At 46.7% G+C, this 19976-nt stretch overlaps 1 protein-coding gene across 4 annotated transcripts in view; it reads left to right on the top strand.

Moving 5' to 3' along the window:
* B3GAT2 (beta-1,3-glucuronyltransferase 2) overlaps window positions 1–19976 on the top strand; it is a 148125-nt gene that overhangs the window by 109193 nt on the left and 18956 nt on the right. The window contains exon 1 of one of the 4 annotated variants that reach the window (XM_083497399.1): window positions 14921–16630. The exons of 2 other annotated variants lie outside the window; for them this stretch is intronic. In XM_083497399.1, coding sequence (XP_083353525.1) covers window positions 15986–16630 — 645 coding nt within the window. In that variant the 5' untranslated portion in view covers window positions 14921–15985. Of the gene's footprint in view, window positions 1–14920; window positions 16631–16857; window positions 16877–19976 lie in introns of those variants that run through there. One more of the 4 variants, XM_083497402.1, reaches the window with a different exon arrangement.

The raw sequence follows: 19976 nt of genomic DNA, 5'->3' as shown, positions 1-19976 counted from the left end.
GTGTTAAAACGTAAGAGCATAGGAAGCTGCCTTATACAGAGTCAGACCATTGGTGCATCTAGTATTGCCCACTCTGGCTGCCAGCAGCTCTTCAGAGTTTCAGGCAGGAGATCCTGAGGTCTAAACCTGTGACTTTATGTGAGCAAAGCAGATGCCACTGAGCCTCTACTGGACAGACAGGCTGTAATCCTATACTTGCTTACCTGGGTTAAACTGAGTGGTACTTACATTTGAGTGGACATGAAAAACAGCACTGAAAAATGGATAAACAGTTTTTCCTGTCTTTCCGCTGGAAATACTGGGAAGCATTTCCCACTGCAACTGTGTCTCAAGAGCATGTAGCTTATGTATGTAAAGGCAGCACCATGCAACAGGTTTTTCTTGCCCATGTGCCTGCTTGCTAAGAGAGGTTGAGGAAAAAGCTGCTGGGAGGGCCAGGGCAAGCTAGCACTAGCGCCAGCCAAAATTCTTCTCACATGTTATCTCTGTAAATAAGAATTCTTCCTTCTACAGTGGTACCTCGGGTTACATACGCTTCAGGTTAGAGACTCCGCTAACCCAGAAATACTACCTCAGGTTAAGAACTTTGCTTCAGGATGAGAACAGAAATCGCGCGGCAGCAGCGAGAGGCCCCATTAGTAAAGTGGTGCTTCAGGTTGAGAACAGTTTCAGGTTAAGAACGGACCTCCGGAACGAATTAAGTACGTAACCAGAGGTACCACTGTACTTCCTTTGCAACAGATGCCACTTCGCACACAACACTCTTTGTGCACACAAATTCCATGCTGGAAAAACATGTCATAATGTGCTATGCTCCCTCAGCCTCTCGTGTCAAGTCCACCTGCATTTCCTCAGCCACCATGAAAAGCTCCCTAGCTCCCAGAGCCCGTTGAGGAAACTGTCCTCATTTCTTGTCCTTTACCGAAAGGATTTATTTCTGTCTTTTTATTTTATTTAGTGAGGGCAGAAGTTCACTTCCCATGGGGAGACTTTCCTTTGTGTTGAAGCAGGGATGCTGGGCCCGGCTTTCCTCTTGACTGACGTACTCACTGCTTTCAGATTTGGATGTTATCCATTTCAGTGGATATCAGACATTCATGTCAGTTTAAATATGGGAGAATTAAGACATTTAGGTGTGACATCCTTAAGATTTAGGATTAGCTACTTGGCTGAGACATTCCGTGATACGCACCAGGGATTTCTCTGTGCCTTGCTTATGGTCTACTGGGGAGTATAAAAACCAAATACTGTAGGGTTTGAAAAAGCAGTAAATGCACTTGAATGCTTAAGCCTGACCAAAGCACTGTTTTATTTAAAGTTACTTGTTATCGTGACTCTGGCTGCAATCAGGGTCTAGGACACATAATCCAAAGGAGAGGCACCCCAAAGACCAAACAAAACCTGCAGAAGGGCTACAGAAATGCCAGGCAAAGACCTTAACATTAGTTGAGGAGTGAGTTCATGCAGAGGCATGAGGATGAAAGCCACGAGATGGCCAGAGAGACTGCTACTGCTTCCACTAACATATAAGTATGTGTAGTCATGGGAGCTGTAGGAATGAGCAAGTGGGTAAGAGTCCATGCTGCAGGTGACATACACACATGAATAAATGTATTTTGCAGAGAAGGAAGGAAGCCCAGCCCAGCCCAGGATGCACCCAGGGGACTTATGAGGACTCTGTTGACTCTGCATCTTATGCCATTTATTTGTTTTCGGTTTTTTAAACATTGTAAAGTTCTTTAGGTGCCATGGCTGAACTGTGGCATATAAATACAGTGAATATATAAATAAATATAGAGGGAACTGCTGGTTGATTTTTGGAGTTTCAGACTAATGCAGCTACTTTCCTGGAAAGCAAGTGAAAGTATTTCCTTTCTGACTTTAGTGTGACACACACACACACACACACAGAGAGAGAGAGAGGGAGGGAGGGAGGGAGGGAGGAGAAGAAGAAGAAGAAGAAGAAGAAGAAGAAGAAGAAGAAGAAGACGACGACTATAGATTTGTTCTCAAGCAGCTGGGACAGAGTGTTTTCCCCAATCAGGAAAACGTTTACAACAACAACAACCACTGCAATTTATTTTGTATCAGATAAAATAATGCTTCTTCCAATTTTGAAACTGAATAGAAGCAGGGGGTGGGGGGAGACTTCAAAAAGCCAGGAAGATTAAGCAGGAAGCAAAACAATGATTTAAGTTTTCTGGGTGATACACCAAAAGGCTCAGTCCAATTTATGAACAAGTATGTGGAATGGAATCTCTGAAGAATCCTCCAGATAGTTCACCCAAAGGAGAAGCTGCCAGGAAGTGAAATGGTGCCTCCTTGCTAGGTAAGTAGCATTTGAACAGGGTCCCCTTGTGGCAGCAACATCAATGGATCACCGCCCTGCTGGTCAGGAAATGCCCCTTTACCAGGGAACAAGGTGAACTCAGGTATGACTGAGATGCAAACGCGATAGAATAACACTGAAAATGGAGTAGTCAGATTAATAATAAGCTCAAGTTGTTAATTAGGAAAGAAAACACTTTCCATTGCTGCAGGAAGGCGTGAAGTGTTGAAGGCAAATTAGAGTGCCAGCCACTTGGGGTGGGGGTGGGGTGGGGAAGCTCATTAAAACAAAAGGATACAATTTCCTTTTTGTTCTGGAGAGGAGAATGTGGGCTGCATCTGATAACAGAGGTAGGGAGGAGGCTGACTCTCAGCAGAAAAACACAACCCTTCGCATCCTTCAGGAGGGCTGCTGAGTATTGAAGAAGAAGCAAACAAACCTCTGCAAAGGTTTATTATAAATACATTAATTGGCTTATACGCCTCTCAGGTTAGCATCATGCAATCACAGCTTATTGCAGAACAACACTCCATTGAGGTATTTTTAATAGTTTGCTTAATGCGTCTCTCTAGTCTAGATCCTACACTGGGGTTTCCCTTACCCTTTTTATTGCAAGGTTAGGCATGTTCCTTGGGGAATGCATGGGCCACCACAAAATTCCTAGGGATCAACATGTTTGAAAGGTTCTCTGTAAACATCGATCACAAAATTCTGGCAGTGACTGGCCAATTACAGAGCCAGGGTGAGTGCAGTGGATAGCGGAAACAACCCTTACTCGTCAATGAATTTCGCTGTAGGGAACTTGGGTCAGTCACAACCCACCAGACAGACCCGACTTCACTGAGTTCTGTTGATGATGAATTGGGGGAGAACTCACTGGGAAAGCAGAGATGCACAAATGAACTAAACAAATAAGTATGTTTAGTGTAAGAGCCACAATTCGGTTGAACTACACTTGGCAAGTGTCAGCGCAGACAGACAAGCCCTGGGGGGGGGGGGAACCAATGGTGATGTAAAAATTAGGCGCCATTAATTGGTCGATCTTTTTCCATGTCCATTCTACAGTGTAGCTCAAATGTTGGGAATCTTTGGCTCTACAGATGTTGCAGGTCTATTTTTTATTATTATTTAACTTTATTTACACCCCCTTACACCCGAGGATCACAGGGCAATTAGCAATATAAAAACACAAAAATACATAGTAACAAACAAAAACAATACCGCCCCCTCCTGCCACAAACACAGTTTAAACAGCCATGGATTTTTTTAATTGGCTGAAGGCCTGGGAGAAGAGGAATGGTTTTGCCGGGTGACTGAAGATATTTAATGAAGATGTCAGGTGAGCCTCCCTGGGGAGAGCATTTCACAAACGGGGAGCCACCAAAGAAAAGGCCCAGTCTCGTGTTGCCACCCTCTGGACCTTTTGTGGAGAAGGCACACAAAGAAGCGCCTCAGATGATGATTGCAAGGTCCTGGTTGGTTCACTTCCCATCACCCCAAGCAAGCATGGCCAATAACCAGGGGTGATGGGAGTTGTAGTTCAAGATAGCAACATTAGGAGAGCCAAGGATTCCTCACACTGGGCCTAGCTGCAGGACTGCCTCAGTATTCCATCCTCAGGATGGTACTATCCTTCCCTCCACCCTACCCCTAGGTAGAAACGCCAACACTTTAACTGGATGACCGGGGCCTAAGTACCTTAGATTTTACACTCATGGGTCATATCTGAATGTTACATGTCTGTGTGTACATCTGGGACACTGGTGGTGGGGCTAAGTTATTGACCCAATCTAGGAGATGTATAATCTGATCCAGCCTTGTAAACGTAGTTTAATATCACATTGAAGATAAGCCCAGGGGAGGAATCTTAAATCCATGAATATGCTTCTTATCGCACCATATCTTCTTGTGTAAAGAATGAGATAGACACAGAGGGAAGTTAGGGTGGCTTGGGGAGGGCTTGCTTATCCCCCCACCCAAACAATGGCCTCTGTAGGAGCAAGGTGGCAAACTCTAAACATAATCCAAGAGGATATTGAAGACTGGATGCTGCAGGAGAGGTGCCTTTCAACTCTACTCTGTATGCCATTAGAACAGAAACTTTCCCCACTGGGAGTTAAGCTTGAAGGGAAAATGGAAAACATTTGAGAGGGGGGGAAAGGCCCCTGAATCAGTACAATGAAAGAATCAGTACCTTAAAAAGCCCAGCTTGATAGCTCAAAGGCTCAAAGGGGAATTTGAATGAAGGGCAATCTAGTCCTTTGCTAAGAAATAGAAACCCCTGAAAACAGTAAAAAGGAGTTTTAATAGATATTCCTAGGACTAATGGAAAATGCTGAGAGGGATTCTCCTGGAGTTTTGGAGACAAATCTTGAGATCAAATCTGAATCTTCCCTTGAAACTGCTAGAGCACTTCCCCATCCCACTGGGGCAGCTGCAATGAGCGAAAAGTCTCACTTTATGGCTTCCAAAGCTGTGAAATTTAAATTACTTAACTATAAATTGCTTCAGAAATACTGCCTGATGGCTTATCTTGCAGCCCAAGGAAGTGGAGATATAGGGAAGAAGATGGAAGTGATGGATTTATGCACAGACCTGTTGTTACCTGCAAATGCTGTATCCTTTCAGGCACTCAAAGACAGAAAATTGGGTATTAGATTACTGTTTATTAGAGGACTGCTTCCTGAGATATTCATTTCAGTCAAGTGCCCTATTTTACAAAGAACAGTTCTCTATTTGAAGGGCTTTGTGCTCCAAATCTGGTTTAAAGGACCATAAGAAGGGATAGAAAGAGGAGGCTTGAATTTACCTATCAACAGCATCTGGTTAGCAGAATGAACAGATCACCTGGGCACAGTTTTCCCAGATGGATTGTATTTCTGTTTAAATTAACTGTTACTATTCCTAAATTTGCATCTATACATATCAATTTGCACACTTTCATTTTATGCAAATCAGTGTTCTTTTTATTTAACATTTAATACAACCACTGGAAAAGATCATCCTTGGATTTAGAGTGTGTGGCTGTAAATCTGCTGATAGCACACAGCTCTATTTATTTATCATTTTCATCTAACACAGTAATGCCTATTTAAACCTGCCAGGCTACTGAATTTCACCTGTGAGGCCATTTTCGACACACCAGACACACCTGCCAGTCACCTGATCTGAGCACTATGTGTGGCTGCTTGCTTTTTCATGGTAAAAGAGAGCAGAAGAGGTTTATGATCTTAGCACTGTGGTCCCACAGTGCTAAGATCAGTGATAAGCCTTGGCCTGCTAGCTGCTACCTTTTAAAGGACAGGCAGAAGCTTATCTCTAGACTTATCACTGTGGGGCTGCAGGAGATAAGCTTGTTCCCTCTCCTAGAGGTTTGAACTTGATATCATATGATGCCAGGTGATTATTAGATGTGTGCCCTACCCACATTGAGAAGCATATAGCCATTAGGAAACCATAAAATAGATAAATGATTACAAATCCAGTGGTGCTCAATCACTCCATTATAACTTCATCTCTCCTCACTGAATGTTCTCTTTATGTAACAGCAGTTATACATCAATTGGGAGGGGCTACAGCTGACTAATAAATAAGGGCTTATAGGCAGGTTTCAGTACCTGGCATCTCCATTTAAATGGCCAGGCAGTAAGTGACAGTGTCCCTGCCTGATGAGACCCTAGAAAACCGTTTCCACAGTAGGCATCATTCAGTTAGGTCAGCAATGGGGAATCTGCTGCCCTCCAGGTAATCTTGGACTCCAGCTCCCATCAGCCTCAGCCATGATATTCCATGGTCAGGCATGACAGCCGCAGAAGTCCAGCAATATTTGGAGTCCCGTGGGTTCCTGATTCCTAGGCTAGATCATTAAGGAGCCTGATCTGATGCTAGGCAGTTTTCTATCTTCAAAATAACATGCATGAGTTATTTGGAAGAGTGGGATCTGCTTTCTTTTTCTTCTTAGGTGCACTGAAAGTTCAGCCGCTGGGATTCTGAAAAAGCTTTTTAAATTGTGCACCACATTCTCAAAGCATTGTTCACTGTCTGAATAGAGGCTGGAGTCTTAACGTTCATTTCCTATCAGCATGGAACAATCCACAACATCCGTCATCCTCAGAAGTGACCAGAGCAAACCTGAATCAAGTTGGGAGGTACAGGAGACGCCACAGGCATGCGTTTAGTGAAATATTTCCATCTGTACTCCTGTGCAATATATCTTATATATTGTCTGGTGCTGTATAAATAAAGCACCACCAACAAACACCTAATCAGAGATTAATACAGACCTGCCATAACACAGCATGTTAAATTAGACCATTTGAGAATAGTGTAGCATTTCATTCATACTTAGGGGGGGGAGTTATGACAAGCAGCTAAAACTATGTTAAATTGCCTGAGCTGAAGAATTACACAACAGTGCATTCCTTATGAAAAGTTGTGACAGGTGTAACTGCTTCCCTTCCTTTCTCCCAAAGGCAGCACAGTGTGTCCTATTCCAGTGTCATGACTGATCAAATATATGGAGTGCATTGATTTTATTTATACAGCAGAGTCCACAACCCTGGGACTTTAAAATGCCAGCCATCATGTTCCGAAAGGGCAGGAACTTTTTTTAGAAGAGCTTTCTGCTGTTATTCATTGGAATTTCCATTTAGAGGGCAGGAATTCCGGGGGGGGGGCATGTGCAAATTAATCTATCCAAATGGCTTCACAGGGGTGGACAAAGACAATTTAAAAAAAATTGAGATGACCTAACACAGGGTGATGGGGATAAAAAGATATATGGCCCTGAGGTTTTTTTGGCGGGGCAGGGGGAAGAGACCAGAACAAAACACTCAGTAACAAACCAGGGGCATGATTCAGCAAGTGTTTTCAAGTCCCATGAATTTAAAAGGAGAGGTTTAAATATGTGTTTAATCAAAATCAATGGGAGCTAAAGGTGTATGACTCTTTACATGTGGCCGAATTGTGCTTCCAGTTATTACATTAAAGCTGCAATCCTATACCTACTTGCGTGGGAATAAGCCTCATTGGACAAACCCATGGAGAGCATAATCGTGCCTTGAGGTTACCAACACATAGGTAACTATGGGCAGGCTAACACTTTAGAAGAAATAGCCTTACTTGGTCTCAGCCTCTGGGATACCTTTTGCCGCCAGGGGACACTAGTGGAGGATTCCTAGTGTGCACAAGTCCCACATGTCTTGCTTTTGGGTTTCCCAGAGGCATTTGGGATGCTGAAAGCTAGGCTAAATGAGCTTTCGGTCTGTTCCAGCAGGGCTCTTCTTGTGCCCTTATCTGCCCATAAAGTTAGTGGCAAACGAAGAACATTTAACCCTTTCCCCCCAGGAAATATTCATCACCTTGCAACTTTATCTTATCCCCTCCCCCATAAAATATTTCTCTTCAGTACAGATGATTGAATTTTGTGATGGGATTTTGCCACCGCTTAACCTTGTTCGGGGCGCTCCAGGCTTGAGAGCATCGATCATGAATGCTAAGTTGCCTAGATGTTACACTCTCTTTCAGGACAATGGCAAAGTTACACAGGAGTCAGGAGGAGAGATGATACGATGCCAAGGAAGATTATTTGCTTGGGGCCCACGTGGTGAATGTTAAGAAGTGTGCGAACCAGTTGGCTCACTGTGGGGATTGCCGGCAGAAAGTGAGAAAGCAAAACAGCACCAAAGAATACTAAGTGCCTCTGTGTTAAACTGGCACGTCAGCTGTAGTTTTCATTTTTGCGGATTTACAAGGCGAAGATCATAAGCGCATTTCACATAGCTCAATGGTTTCACTGAAGGAAGAGTCCGCGTTAGGTAATAAAAGGCAGCTAGATCTTAAAGGGGGGGGGAGCAAGCAGTATGAAGTAAGGAAGCTTTTGTTTCACTCCCGCTTCTCTGAGCAGCAGCAGTACATTCACGGCAGCCTCTCTGAGGTCAGTCTCCTTCAAAGAGGAGGGCACAGCCTTGTTATGTATACTTAGCATGCTGCCTTGCAGCTTGTGTGAGAGGACGGGGCAAGAGGGCCTTGGTCCTGAGGTCACAGAGGTGGAGGAGCTGACTCAAGAGTTCAGCAGCAATGAGCAGGAGCAGCAGCCATAACTGGACATTTTTGTGCCCAGTAGTAAGGAAGTGGGGAGAAACATGTGTCTAGAATATAAATTCTAGGTACTCTTTGGAGCTGCAACACCAATTTGGCATTTTAGTGGCGGGGTTCCAAGAATCAAGTTAATGAGAGGGCAGAGAGAGACTTGGGGTGGGGGTGGGGAAGCAGGGGAGATAAATTAAGATGGTGAGCAAGTGGAAAATGTGGACTATTCCATAGAACCTGCAAAAATACATAGGCTGTTTGCACACACCTGGTGCTTGTCTTGCCCTACTGCTGGGAATTTCCTGTGAGCCCTCTTTTATATTCCCAGAGCTGCTGATTCACACACCGATCGAGTGTTTTCAGCACGAATTAAACTTTTTCAGACAACATGGATTAGACCAGGGCCAGCCCTATCATGAGGCCGAGTGAGGAGGTTGCCTCAGGAGGCAGATGCTGAGAGGTGGGAAGTGGACCTGCACCCCCTAAGCTAGCCTCCCGCACTCGGGTGTAAAGGAAGATACTGTTCCTTCACCAATGCAGAAGTAGGATTCAACTGTCTGTTTGGTCAGCTTTTGGACCTGCAATGAGAGATGTGTCACCCTACGTTTCACATCAGGGAGCAAAATGTATTGAGCCAGCCCTGGACATGTTATCTCACTCTTGTGACTAGTTCAGTATGCCAAGAATAGAGGGCAGTCTGTATTTGAAAGTCTGTGGACTGGCATGCAGACAAAAGAAAATATTTCTTCACAAAGTGCATTGTTAAACTATGGAACTCTAGGATACACTGGACCTGTGGGAGCAGACATTAAATGGTTGTGTGAATCAGCATTGCCTCCTTTAAACTGTGTTATGCACCAGTTCCCCCTCCCCACTTACAACCTTTTAATGTGAAGGGCTGCTGATGGTAAGAACCAACAGGCAAATTTGAAGCTAGTATTTGTTGCTTAATATATTCAATCACAGCCACCTGAAACAGACACTAGATTTTCTTCACTGTTCTATCCACCAGTAAAAATGATGGCACGTTTATATGTTTCTCCAGCTGCTTCTGTTTCCTGAAAGACTGAAATAGTTTTCTCACATCGACAATCAATTTTAATAGCTTCTCCCCAGTGCTGTTATCTATGACTGCAATTTCAGACACACATACTATCAGGCCAAGGATTGGTGAGAAAGTAGGAATCCTAATACTCAGAAACTTGAGGAAAGGGAAAGTGTTACCAATCCATATCACTGTCTCATCACTAAGGGGTGGCTTCTGGGAAGGCACCCCATGGTGAAAACTCACATGAAGACTGTTCTTGCAGCTGGGTTTTAACATGTGCCTGTTTGCTGGCAAAGTGTAGCAGGGATGCCCAGATACATTGCAGTTCTGCTGTCTGAAGCAGCATTTATATACTCTTAGAATTGTAGAGTTGTGTTGCTTTTGTTTCACATAACAAGCCAAGCTTACTTTATTCCTTTTGTGTGGGAACTTCTTGTGGGCATAGGGTAAGGATAAACACATATTCATAAATATTCTGAATAGCACATTATAACTCTTGTAAAAGATCCCAAACCTCTTTGTAGTATGCTTGCACACTCAGCCTCCAAAGTCTCAAAGCACTTCAACCAGTTGTTAACACTTTCTCCAAGTCTAAATTTAGAAGTGAGAATAAGGTGGCGGCTGTTGCCTGTGAGACACTAAAAAGATATGTAAGCTTTATCATTGACACGTAGTCCACCTGTGAGGTAAACAGGAGTGTTTCATAGCTTTCAAAACATTGCCTGGAAGACAATTACCCCATGTGAATAAGAAGTGCACTTCACTGTTAACGGTACACGCAGGAGAATGGCAATATGGAACCTTGCTAGGAATATATATATACAAGAATAATAGAAAAATGGTACATGAGCCCGTTGTATAAACCTCAATAGCATATTGATAAAGAGATTCCATTGCAAGTCATCTGGGCAGTTTAACCAATAAAATTTATCTGCAGCAATTGTGGGGGACAGGAAACAAGAAGCCAAGTAGAGGTGTCAATATGTTGTCACTGTTACTAATTGAGGGGGGAACTAGTTTTTATACCAGGTGTGGGGAACTTGTGGTCCTCCAGATGTTGCTGGATGACAGCTCCCATCACCCTTGACCTTTGGCTGATGGGAGCTGGAAGTCTGGCAACACCTGGAAGGCCATAGGCTCCCCAAGTGTTCCATACCATCAAATGTATCTTCCTACTAAATAACCCGAAGTCCACAGCTACCTCAGCTTTTAACCTCTTGATTTCTGTCCTTGGAACTGTTTTGCTTGGGCTGAAGCTTCCAGATTTCAGGAGGGTTTGAGTGACTTTTTTATCTGGACAGCTATACGATGCTCTTCTGCCCCCAAAGCAGCCTCTCAAATGGCCTCTGAAAGCAGCATGCAGTAGATGCTAAAAATATCATATATTAACGTGTGCATATCTGCATCCAGAAATGTTGCAGGTTTTTTTGTTTTACTGATCCTGCTGCTCGGCTTTAACAGCTGCCTGAAACATAGAGTAAAGCAGGTATTGCTCTCCTGGTCACAATAGGAAATCCTTCCCCTCCTTCCTTTCTGGATGTCAAGCTGCTGTGCCAAAACCACAGAAAAGGGGCCACTTTATAAGTTTGCAATCCTAAATACTGCACTCTCCATCCCATTCATTATACCTTAGCATCTTTAGTTTCCCCCTATTTATGTATTTTGAAGGTTATCATCATTGAATTAATTCATCTCCATGAACCTTGCCTTTGCAAGTGGGTGAGGGGCTTTGAGCTTTTGCTGATTGCATATTTAATTCATATGCTGAATTACCCATGCAAGTCTTATTTTTATACATAATCATTGTACAGTAAATGTGGCGGGGACGACTGTGAGCTGCTCAACCATTATTTGAGAGATGCTATTTTGGTTATTGGCCTTTAGATAAACTGCATCAGCACAAAATGGGCCACTGTAATTTCATGTCTGAGATGCTCTGATTTGGATGTATTGAACTATTTATATTTGCTGCATCCCTACTGTGTTATTTCATTAATCACATAACAAGCCTTCCATTTCTCTACAGAACACACTAACTCTAATTATCTCTCTACTGCACAGATGTTTCCTCATTTAGATGTTTGCTGCATAGCCATTTGTCACTCTGGTTTCCACATATATTTCAGTTTGCATTATATCACTCTAATGCCTTTTCTGCATCTGAGCCCTCAGGGGTTAATATGTCCCCTCTGGGTAGCAAGTAGACATATGTGGCCCAGATAGCTGCCTCTATAAAATGGATGGCTTTGTCCATATGGGGACTGTTTGGAAAAGATCTATTGCCTTTGGTTGCAATTCTGCACAGGCGTGTGCTGATTGTATCTCAGTGACTCAAATGGGATCTAAGCTGCCTAAATGGATGCAGGATCTCAAGCTTTGGCAAGAGTGATTACCCTGAAAAGGGCAGCATGAAGTAAACGTTGCTTGCTTTACAAAGATCAAAACACGCTATTAATTAGAATAATGCTTGCTCTAGTTAATGGTATATATATGGAATGCCCTGCCCCCGTAACAATAAAAACAAGGATTTAAAGGGATGATCCAGCATTTTGATCCAGCAATAGGAATGATAAAATGTTGAACTAACCAATTGTGTTTAACTTGTGTGGTTTTACTTTTTAACATTATATATTTCCATTTTGCAATTAAAGGATCCCCTTTCTCCTCTTCCAAAATGCAGATTAACATATTACAATATGACGAGTGCCTATATGCAGTCCAAGCCTATGCATGTCTACTCAAAAGCAAGTGCCACTTAAGTTCCACAGTGCTGTCTCTCAAGCAAGCAAGCATGCATAAGATTGAATCCTAAGCATGCTTACTAGGGCGTTAGCCCCGCTGAACACAATTAAAGATTTACTTTTTTAATATTGACCTGTCAGGTTGTGATTCTAAGCACATCATAAGAAATGTAACCATCACTGAACTCAGTAGGACTCCTTTTCAGGGAGCATTCTTAGTATCACATTGCATATTGGTTAAGTTTTAACCTCAGGTGGCAAAATGGGATGGGCTGCCCCTGTGTTGAATACCCAACACTTGGACTTTGGTTGTGCTCTAACTAGGCAGTCACCTTCTGTTGATAGGAGCTTGATTGCCTTTGTTCCTTATGAAGAGAGACCCAGACATAGAGCAGGATTAGGCAGTCAGAGTTTATCGAATGTTTGGTCTTCCTTGGCACCTTTCATCCAGCAGGTACAGGGTTGTGTGTCCAAGACACAAGCTTCCTTTAGTATGTTGCTCAAAGGCAAAGTCTATCATTGCAAAAACCCTGCAGCCAAAATAGTGTGTCTGCCTTTCCAAAACATATCATACCAAGTTCCGAAGCATTTTCCATTTCTCGTTATCCCTTACTCTGTCAAAAAATAAACATGAGTTCTGCAGAATCACATGCCAGGAGCAAAAGCAGAGCAGGCAAGGCATGTGCTTCAGGGAGCCCTCCCCCTGTATTCTTTTCCAAGAAAGAGCAGCAAGAGGGGCTGTAGGACCACCAGCAGCAGTGATGTAGCGAGATAGGTTCAACACAAACTCTTTAGCCACAGCAGTACCCAGCCTTTGGTAACATGCTGTGACATTACCTACAAGGTGCTTTGAAGATACAATTGATGGCATCTATCCTGACCTAAGCGGACGCAGGTGGCACTGTGGTCTAAACCACAGAGCCTAGGACCTGCCGATCAGAAGGTCGGCGGTTCGAAGTCCCGCAACGGGGTGAGCTCCTGTTTCTCGGTCCCTGCTCCTGCCAACCTAGCAGTTCGAAAGCACGTCAAAGTGCAAGTAGATAAATAGGTACCACTCTGGTGGGAAGGTAAATGGCATTTCCTTGTGCTGCTCTGGTTTGCCAGAAGCGGCTCAGTCATGCTGGCCACATGACCCGGAAGCTGTATGCCGGCTCCCTTGGCCAGTAAAGCGAGATGAGTGCCACAACACCCAGAGTCATCTGCAACTGGACCTAATGGTCAGGGGTCCCTTTACCTTATCCTGACCTAAGAACCCACATTTAGTGCAGTACCTATAGCAGGGGGGGGGGTTTCCAGACAATAGGGTCCTATTTGATCAATGGGCATCAGTTTTGGGGGCCTGATGATTTTGCCAAAGGTGCTTGGACAGGTTTCGCTGACCGGTTGTGTGCTGGGGCCTTGCTTGTCTTTGCCTATTCCATTAAAGAGGGATGAGATGTCTGGGTCTAAGGAACTGTTAACTCCTCATTGTGAGAGCAAATCATAGCAGCCAACTCCTAGGGGCCAAGATCCCTTCAGCCCCCCCCCCCAAAATAACAATTGAGGGGACCACCCTCAGATGAATCTGCTGCTCAGTTCTGCATTAGCAGGAGTTTCCAAACACTTGTCAAAAGCAGTCCCACATACACAATGTGTTGCAGTTCTACAATTCTATGAATCTATTAAGATCTAGTTGAGATTCCTGCATTTCAGGGGGTTGGACTAGATGACCCTCAGGGTTCCTTCCAACACTACAATTCTGTGGTTCGGTAATCAAACCAAAAGGTTACCAGACCATAAGATATTACCACTCAGTGGTCTCATGTTAACTAGTGGTGATAAAATTGAACCCTACAAAGTCCCACCCTGTAGATCCTACTGCATTGTTTGGTGCTCCCTGAACACCACTTTCTGGAGTCAATTGTGCAAAGAAGACTGGGAACTATTGCAAAGCATTGCTTCCCAGACCCAGCTGAGGGAGCCGCTCCAGAAGGATACTATGCTCAACTGTATAAAAAGATGCTCAGGGTGAGGGATCTAGGAGAATCAACAGGATCACACCCTCCCACCCACCTTTCTCCCAAGGAAGGTCATCATACAAGGTGGAAAAGGCAATCCCGCTGCCAAACTCAGGCTGAAATGGATCCAAAAAATTCCAAGTGTCTAGTTCTGGTCCCAAAAGGACCACCCTGCCTGACTATAAAAACCACGACGATATATACGGTAAATACCCCCCCACCCGTTTCAAGACAGCGAAAATGCGTTGCCTTAGGGCCCGCCTTGTGTCTCCCCTCCAGTTGCGGAACAGTAAGAGACTTCTTTAGACTCCGGTGGCGTTGATGAAAGGAGGAAGATCCCTGAGTATGGAGCATATGCTCTCGGCTCTGAGCTTTCCATCTTCACACGACCACCACCCTTTAAAGATAAAAACCAGGGTGGCCCTCAGAGAGATTCCAAGGGGAAGAAGTACCAGCAGGAATATCCTCTACTTCTCTCCCCTCACCCGCTTTGGTGGTGGTGCTGCTGCCAAAGGCTCAGCGCCTGACTTCTTCCAATACAATACCCATCCGCTGCACAGCAACTTCTCCCTTCGGCTGTGTTTGGCTAGCGGGCTGGCTGCAAACAGCAACCTTTTCCCATCTTCTGCTTCGCGGTGGTGTGACTAAATCTCCACTCCAACCCCGATTCCGCCCCCGCCTCCTCTCCCTCTCCCCCCCCCCGGCGCAACCCACCCCCTTTCCAGGTCTCTGGAGTTTTCAGCACGTGAACCTATTCACTGCCTTATGTTTCACAGAGAGAGAAAGAGAGACCCTGCAGTGCAAAGCGAGAACAAGGGCAGCAATCCTTGCAGCTACTCGGAAAGAGGGAGGGAGGGAGGGAGACTCACCGGCTCCCACCCCACCCCCCTGCGCCGCATCAGCCCTGAGGGGATCCCTCCCCCTCTTCTCCGACACGCGAGCACCACCGTAAGCGCCCAGTGAAGCCGCCTGCCGCCGAGAAGACTCGCTCCTGGCTGGATCCTTCTCTCCGCCACCGCCCCCACCAGTCATCCCGCCGCGCACCCAGCGCCTGCCCGCCCGCCAGGACAGCCGAGTGTTTCCAGAAGCCGCCCGGCTCGGGAAGAAGGAAAGTGGAAGAGTTCGGGACTCTCCCGCGTCCGCGCACCCCTTTCTTTGCTTCCCCAACACCACCACCCCCTCCGTCGTCCCGCTGCTGCTTCGGGAGGAAAGCGATGCTGAAAGGGGAGAAAGAAGGAAAGCAGCGGCAGAAAGACCGGGAGCTTTGGCATAAATAAACAAGAATAGTAATAGAAGGATCGGCGGCTGTGTGGAGGGGGGGGCAACCCCATCACGCCCTGCAGCGCTTCTCCGGAGACAGAAGAAGGAGCGCAGGAAAAAGAACGGAGAGTTTGGCGCAGGTCGGTGGTCCCCGCTCCGGGGGCGCCTCTCCCTCAGCATCCCGCCGCCGGTCTCCGCCTTTCCCCGCGGGAGGTCGGTCAGTGGCCTCTTCTCCTCCTCCTCTCCGCGCAGGAGCCAGGCGGGAAGAAGCGGGGCCTCGCCGCCTCCGAGGCAGCCGGGCGACCGTCCTGCGATCTCCCCCAAGGTGTCGGCGCCAAGGCGGGCGGTCCCGTCGGCTCCTCCGCTCCAGGTGCGCAGCGCCGAGCTCCCGTGTGCCAGGAAGCCCGGCGTCCCTCCGTGCGCCCTGCCGCCCGCTCCATGGCGAGGGAAGCGCAGGCTGAATCTCTCCGCAGGAGGAGGAGGAGGCGCCGGCAGGAGCAGCCTCGGCGGCGGCTCCGCGATGCCCCGCTGCCGCTGCCACTGCTGTGAGGGCTGCAGCGGCGGCGGCGGGGGCTCCCCGGGCGGCGAGGCGGAGGGCGGCCGCGGCCGCGGCCCCAGCATGAAGTCGCTGCTGCTGAGCCGCTTCTTGGTGCTGCTGCCCTGGATGCTGCTGGTGATCGTCATGCTGGACACGGGCGGCAGCCACCGGGCGCCCCGTCCGCCACCCGCCTCCTCGCGGCAGCCCCTGTCCCAGCCGCAGCATCCGGGGGCGCCGCGGCGCCGGGAGGCCGAGCTGCCCGTCATCTACACTATCACGCCGACCTACAGCCGCCCGGTGCAGAAAGCCGAGCTGACGCGCCTGGCCAACACGTTCCGCCAGGTGGCGCGCCTGCACTGGGTCCTGGTGGAAGACTCCGCCGTGGGCACCGAGCTGGTCAGCCGCTTCGTGGCGGGGCTCCTGCGCAGCGGGGGCCCGCCTTGCACCCACCTGCACGCCCTCACGCCCAGGAGGTTCAAGCGGCCCGGGCAACCCCGAGCCACCGAGCAGCGCAACGCCGGCCTGGCTTGGGTCCGCCAGAGGCACCAGCGCCTGCCTGCGCCGCAGCCGGGCGTCGTGTTCTTCGCCGACGACGACAACACCTACAGTCTGGAGCTCTTCCAGGAGGTAGTGGGCGCGCGGGAGTCCGGCCAGCCCAGCGGGGAGGGAGGGAGGGAGGGAGACGCCGGGCCTCCTTGCGCGCGCGCTTGGGCGCCGAGTTTTCCAGCAAAAGTGGCGCGCGACAGAGACGCGGGCTCTCTTTTTTTTAAGTGCTTCTTGAACAAAGCAGACCTACTTCAGTTCTGCGTCCCATGGAGTTGGGGGGCTCGAACCCTTTTACAAGTGTATACAGGGACAGGGTTGTAGCCTCAGGTAGGCCCGCTTCTACGCGCGCGTGTTTTGCTTTAAAGTCAGCTCCGCTTTGTCCGGCGAGACGCAACTTTGCAAGTCAGCGTGCCTCGCCATAAAGGCTCTTCTTGAGCGTCTCTCTCCCCCCCTCCAGTCTGCAGCGTCGCCGGCGGCCCAGTGTTGCCCTTCCCTAACCATGGACTTGGGGTTATTCCTACCAGGTTCATCTAATCAGGCCTCGCTAACCAGGCGGCAGGTCAAGCCCTGCAGGTAGCGGACACCATAGCTTCTCCGACTCACCTCCTTCCCCGTTTGGTTTTCCCTTCAGCTTCCACGCCTGCCTTGCTTAAGAAAAACAGCCGGGCCTGAATGGAGAGCCTCTTGGGGCTCCTGCTGCCCCTTCACATAACTTGGTTCGAGGGCTTTCTCCACCCTCGACTTTTTCCCAGGCTTGCAGTAGCCTGGGGTCCATCAGGTTTTGCTGTAGATTCGCCACCGTGTGTGAACCAAATGTGTTCCTGTTTTTAAGCAGGATCTCATTTGAACCAGAACTTAAAACCATTGTTTGTAGTGCCAGCACTGGGGCCTGTGGATTTTTTAGGTCTGCACTTCCCCCTTCAAACTTTTTTTTATTGCTAATCATTATTTGTGTACACCACCCAGAGAATGTTTTGATTACTAAGAGGCATAGAAATGGAGTTGATAAATTAATAAGGTATATTAAGGGAACGTATTTGAACAGTTGCAGAGTAACTCTCTTAGGTAATGGTGACTAACCTCTCAGTTACTTAGGATTGGGAGGAAGCGTTTCCAGATAAAAGGTCTGACTTCCAGTTATGTTTTTACTTTCTGGCTAGCTGTATGCCTGCACTGAGACCAAAAGCTATGTGTAAAACCTTCCCTAGATTTTATCCAAAAATACCTACTCAGTGACAAGACCTGTTATTCTGTCCACTCACAACTCCAGCAAACTTTTGCAGGTCAAAGGTAATTCCTGCAAGGTGCCTCCTGCAACTTTGGCAGTAACACCACGATTTGGGTGTTTTCAAAACAAACTATCTTGCCTTAGAGCCCCAAAGTAGCTTCCAGAAAGTCCTCACAATAAAATCACATTAACAACTCTTATTGCAGTGCAGTCCTGTGCATGCCTACACCATAGAGTCCTGGGAAGATTCCTCCTTGCAAAGTGAAGCCTTAATAAGGGTCTAAGAGAGCTCTGCTGTCTTTGATTCCTAAGCTGATTCTTTTCCTGCCTTGCTGAGGAACTTTCGTCACACACCACAATCCCTTGCCAATTCCCTTGCTGCAAATTCCTCCGGAATAATCTATCCATTCTCTCATAATTGTTCAGTCTTTAGAGTCTCCTTGTTTCTTTCTTTCAAAAGTGAAAAGCCCATTTATATAGTGACTAAACGCACTGTAACATGTCACTGGTCTATGAGTAATTCCTGCACTTCACTCCGAGGTCTTGGTTGAAGGCAAGCTTTCCTCTCCCTCTCTTTTTAAGTGATGGCTGCTGGCAAGTGTTTGCAAAAGGGCTGGGAGATAACAGGGGCAGGATTTTAAGGGGGAGACATCATGGGGAGTGCAAGTAGGATAGTGATGAATAAGAGTGCAATTTTGGCAAGGGAAAAGGGAGGGGGCTAAGTAAGCAGAGGGGATATAAATTACCATAACTAATTCAGAATGGGAAGCCTTGCCAGCTGCTGTGTGTGTATTACAAGGCACTCAATAAAAGCTCAATAGAATATAACCCCCCCCCCCGCCCATCTAAGAATGCCCAGGGCAGCTCCACAGAACTCAATGCCATTGACGTCCCCCACCCCAAGTGCAGCCCTTTGCTGACCCAAGATGGGGGCCAAACATGCTTGTGTGTTGCAATGTACTGATGATTCCTCTCTCTTTGCAAGTAGGCTAGGTGCATTAGGAATCAATAGATTAAAGCCAAGGCACTGCGGAAAGATTCAGAGCACATTGAGTCCCTGAAGAGAGAACCGTTTCAGAAAGGCTGCTCAACCCTGCTGACGTGTGTTTAGATTTCAAAATGTGTTTGGGTCTCTTTCAATATACTGCTGGCAGGTGTTCCGCCTGTTCCCCACCAGCACTTCCCATTCAGCAGAATAGCTGTGCTTCCTTTCCTTGTGTGGCGGCCTTTAGTTGCATTGAAATCCTTTACTGAAAGTGTCTAAAAAGGAGATTATTATTTTTTTAGTTCTGTTGCTTTGGTTTATTTCCCACTAAATTGTGGGGGACCTCGCATAGCTCTTTAATGCTGAGAAAGTTCGGGCTTTCGTCTTCTTGGCGTGTAATTAATTCAACTGCGCTTTCCCTTTGAACTGAAAGCTCATGGAGCTTTTTTTTACTTTGGGGGGCGGTGTTGTCTGAAATCCTGTCCTGTTGCCTGAAGCAGTGCTGAGGCAAAAAAGGCTGTTGAGAGACAGACCTCCATTCTTTAAAGCCTAAATGGCTCTTGTAAATGAAAGCACTAATTACGCAGGAGAGGGAGGAATTAACTGTAGCAAGAACCGGCACAGAGTCACAATGTTCCAGTTGAGGTCGCTGCTGTGTAACCCTCTGGTGAAGAGATGCACCCACACTGCATTTAGTATTTTACTTGTTAGTCATCTCCCTCTACCTCCCCCAATTTAACTGGCTTTTATTAAAATCAAGGTACTAATGAGATCCTCTCCAGCAATGCTGCTTGTCAGTTAAATTGCAAGGCTAAATGCGAGAAGATAAAATAAGGCAATTGATGTTGAGATGCTTCTCTTCTGACAAGATGGCTAAATTCTTTATGTGTGTGGGCACACAAGCACACACACATCTTCAGTGCAACAAGGGAGAGGTTTGCTCTGAACAAGCTCCTATTCATCTTAAAATGCATGCACTGAGAAGCTCTGCATAGTCACATTACAAGGAAGGAGGAGACAGACAGAGAGAATGTTTGTGAGACTACTATTCATCTCTCCTCTATCACTGATAGAGATAATCCCTTTCTGAGAAGGGAATGAATTTGTCACATTGTTAGGTGTAGGAAAACAGATAATCTTTTTTTATGTTGTTCTTATATCTTTTAATTTTTTTAAAGATCTGTAGAATTCTTTGAGAAGGCGAAGCACATTTT

This window comes from Podarcis liolepis (genome assembly GCF_965112155.1).
Source record: "Podarcis liolepis genome assembly, chromosome: 3".
Lineage (NCBI taxonomy): Eukaryota > Metazoa > Chordata > Lepidosauria > Squamata > Lacertidae > Podarcis > Podarcis liolepis.
Note: the sequence above shows the minus strand (reverse complement) of the source record. Positions and strands in the feature narration are given on the sequence as shown.